The 3,897-nt window shown below is 37.4% G+C and overlaps 1 protein-coding gene across 1 annotated transcript; it reads right to left on the bottom strand.

The window, feature by feature from the left end:
• Positions 1-344: 344 nt before the first annotated feature.
• On the bottom strand, positions 345-3,897 carry LOC132266931 (cysteine proteinase mucunain-like). Its single transcript, XM_059767947.1, has 4 exons — positions 3,168-3,897; positions 1,983-2,218; positions 1,727-1,867; positions 345-869 (listed from the first exon to the last, which is right to left on the bottom strand). The coding sequence occupies exons 1-4, from the start codon at positions 3,637-3,639 to the stop codon at positions 591-593; spliced, it is 1,128 nt and encodes a 375-aa protein (XP_059623930.1). The 5' UTR covers positions 3,640-3,897; the 3' UTR covers positions 345-590.

Raw genomic sequence — 3,897 nt, 5'->3', positions numbered from 1 at the left:
TACATTCTATTTTGTAAGTTCAAAAACAGAGTACCACATCATCAAACAGCTAGACCAACAAATTGTCTCCAGAGGATTTTTCACTCTCTCTACACCAATTTTTGGCACCCTATACTAGATGGTGTATCAGATCTCTAAGCTTTTTAATACTTCTTCTCAAAGTTTTTAGCTTAACTTTCTAGAAACAGGGCAGAATGAAAATCTTATTTCTAGTGAGAAGTATGACGAAATGAGATTTTGGTTCGCAAAATCATGAAAAAGTTAAGTTTTTCGTTTAAAAAGAAATAATCATGGAAGCAATGTCCTGAACATAAAACCATGTGTAGTAATAACTGAACAGTAAATGATAGAAGTAGATGCTAACTGAAGATTAGATTGGCAGAAGTGAAAGTGCTTCCCAACAATATCAAATTGTTTTCAGGAACAATTTAGGCGAATGAAAAATATATTTACAACTGATAATCCAAATAAAACAAGTGAAAGAGGGCATATATTATAATTAACTAAGATGGCATCGTCAAACATACGTATTGTTGTTTGCACCTTATCGCCTCTTCTTTTACTTTGTCCGGAACTGTCAAATAGAAATTTCAAGCACTGCTTATCCTTTTTCCAGCGCTTCCGTACACCCAATAAGGTTGAACAGGGTTTTTCGAATTTTTGATGGGGTAAGAAGCCTGCATTGCAATTCCACACTTGCCAGCGAATGCATCGACTGCATTACGTTCCATCCTTATGTATCCATTCTCACCCCAGCTGTTGCCCCACGAGTTCCTCACAATCCAGTAATCCACACCGTTTTCTGTTCCATACCCAACCACAGCAACACCGTGGTCTAATGCTGTCCCACATTCACCAGTGAACACGCCCTGAGGAATTCAAAGAGAGAAAATTGTAACTACATCACAATTAAGAACTTTGTAGTTTCAGAATCATACAAGAACAAATATGCATTTTAGTATTTCTGTACAAATTTAAATAAAATACATGATTGGGAGCAGGGCAACCGATTCAAAGAGAGCACTGAGGTTTCCAGTAACAAAATTTAATCAGACAATACCAGTGTGTTCCGGAAGTCAGTTTCTTTTACATTCAACGAAAATCAATGAATTGAAAAGAGCCTAGGTTTCAAAGGGTGAGCATGAGTTTCATTTCTCGAATCAATAACTTCCTGTAATGTCAAAAGTGCAAGTTGTATCATTGGCCATTCGACTAAAGCAGGCTATTAGAGACGCAATATCTTTCTAAAGAGGAGATGAGCGGTTGGAGCAACCAGGCCATTGACCTAGGTGGTATGATCCCTCCTCCCCAAAGAGAAGGTGAATGGTTCAAGCCATCTTTGTCCAAGGTCCAATATCTAATAATCTCAGATATTCACCCGTCTTTATCATGTCAACAAACAATGTTGAACCACAAGGCCAGTCAAAAATCAAAGATTTGGAGCTCTTTTTTTTACCGAATTTCACAAACACAATGTTAAAAATAAAAGATTTGGAGCTCTTATTTTTACCCAATTTCAGAAACCCAATGTCAAATATCAAAGATTTGGAGCTCCCAATGTTACATATCAAATGGGGAAATTGATACTCTCACACACAGTGAATTGGTGGACAATTCCAATTGATTCAATATATTTCAGCTTAATACCATCAACAAGTAACAATAATTCACAAAAACCAATTGCAATTGATGAGTTTTTATGAACAAGAAAGATATGATTTATTACCGAGAGGTAGAGTTGTAGAGCCCTGCCAGTGGCTTCAATTGCAACGCTGACAGGTTGATGTGCCACGGCCTTCTTCAAAGCATTCTCATCAAAGGGTGGAACATCTTCGTAGCCATCTATGCTCACAACCCTAGCATTCTTCTGCAACAATTTCACAACAAATCAAAATCAAAAACCAATACACATATACATAAAACATATCTACACACACACACACATATATATATATAACATGTGTATGTATATATTTACTGACCCGAATTGGGTCGCACTTGGTGTCGATGCCTTGGTAAGGGTAGTGATCTTCGGAGTCCATTCCGCCATTGGAGATGATGAACTCGAAGGCGTAGTCCATGAGGCCTCCATTGCAACCGGCGTTGTATGATCTGTCGCAGTCGACCAGTTCTTGCTCGGAGAGAGTGATGAGATCGCCGGTGGCGATCTGGTTTACGCCTTCCACGGCGGCCACCGTCGAGAAGGCCCAGCAACTCCCTGGTTTATGTACAGAAAACAAATTTAAGATAGGTCCAATGGGCCGCTTGTATGGGCATCGTGGCCATTTTTTTTTTTTTTTTTTGTGACCCAATAAACAGCCAATAAAAATAAAAAAACCCCAAGATGTGTGTGTCAACTATCAAGTGTGTGTTTTTAACAAAAAAAAAAAAAAAAAAAAAAAAAAAAACTATCGAGTGTGTGTGATTGTGTGCTAGCGTGTGTTTTTTTTTTTTTTTTTTTCAAAAGGTTGGAGGGTACTTGTGAGCAGAATTGTGCATATGAGTTAAAAGAATGAATTTTGCTTATGTTAGCAAAATTAAATTGGAAAGTACAATTTAGCCCTTCTATTCTATTCATTTTTCAATTAAATTAACATAAAAACAAATAACCATTAACAGCAAATACGTAAAATAACACTTCTAGTTTATATGAATTTTATGTTTTTTTGGGCTTTAATTAAAATCATAGCCTGGTTAAAGAACCGGGCTATCTTTTTGGATAGGAAAAATCATACCAACCGAACTAGTGGGCTGGTGTAATTTGAGCTAATATTGGTCCAAAGTAAAAGGCTAAGCATAACAGGCCCATGGGCCTTGGATTTAATATACTCAATCTAAAAGGTCCACCAAAATTTGCTTAAAGATACCCTTTGACCAATTGATGACATATCAACCAAAAGTTCAAAATCTTCCGTTCTTCACACAGTTTGACCGCCAACACTCCAATCTCACTTTCCATTTTTCTAACTAACAAACAACAGTATAGAATATATATATATATATATATATATATATAACATATATGTATAAATTTAATGTATAATTAGGTATATATTTCAATGTTATCAAAATAATTTCTAAAAACTATAACCAAACAAATTTAATAGTTTTCGAATTTGTATATCAAACTATAATAAAACAAAAATTATATAGAGAGAGTTACTTACCACAATTTCCTTGATCTTTGACGGGAGCAACGGCACCTTTCTCCCGCCAATCAACGGACTCCGGCAACCGGTCACCAACCCGAACCGCGTAACGCCGGCTGGCGCTCTTGGACTTCAAGAACCGGCGCTTAGCGTCAGTCTTCGTGCCCAAATAAATGGACCGGTACTCTTCATTGGTCAGATCAGCAAACCGGTTTAAACCCACCTTGTACGTCCGGTTCTCCGAGTTATGCTCGTCAATGAACCTCAAATTATCCTTAAAAATCTCGAACCTCTTGTCGTGCTCTCCCAACCCGTTGTACACCTTCCCATGCTTAGCCAACCACCATTCATACATCGCCATCACCTCCCCTTCACTCCTACCCGAAGAATTCTCTATTATGTTATCATGATGTTGAATGATCAAAGTGTCTGTTGCAGACGACAACGAAGCAAACAAGAGGAAAAGAATGGCAGTGATAGAAATTGACATAATTGAAAATGAATTGATACGGTAAAAACTGGTGCTTGTGTTCAAAGAGAGCTAATAAAATGGTCTGTGTGTGTTTTGGTTTATAGAGAAAGAGCAGAGAGAGCAATTGGGCTATATAAAGAGAGACAGAAAGTTATAAAAATTCATGGGGGTGTGTGTGTTTTTTTTTTTTTGCATTTAATATGATTCAATGAATGGAGTATGGGGGACCTAGAGAGAGAGAGAGAGAGAGAGAGTTGCAGAGGAGACCATGTGAGC

Source organism: Cornus florida, unplaced genomic scaffold (assembly GCF_030987335.1).
Source record: "Cornus florida cultivar Cherokee Brave unplaced genomic scaffold, ASM3098733v1 CherokeeBrave_3.0.0_Hap2_Chr07, whole genome shotgun sequence".
Taxonomy (NCBI): domain Eukaryota; kingdom Viridiplantae; phylum Streptophyta; class Magnoliopsida; order Cornales; family Cornaceae; genus Cornus; species Cornus florida.
This window is presented reverse-complemented; position numbering and strand designations above follow the sequence as displayed.

Excerpts from the sequence above, each read along its gene's own strand:
- LOC132266931 (XM_059767947.1), bottom strand. The coding sequence starts at position 3,639 with ATGTCAATTTCTATCACTGCCATTCTTTTCCTCTTGTTTGCTTCGTTG. Across the intron at positions 2,219-3,167 it reads CAAAGATCAAGGAAATTGTG|GGAGTTGCTGGGCCTTCTCG; the intron begins GTAAGTAACTCT and ends TACATAAACCAG. Across the intron at positions 1,868-1,982 it reads CCAAGTGCGACCCAATTCGG|AAGAATGCTAGGGTTGTGAG; the intron begins GTCAGTAAATAT and ends AAATTGTTGCAG.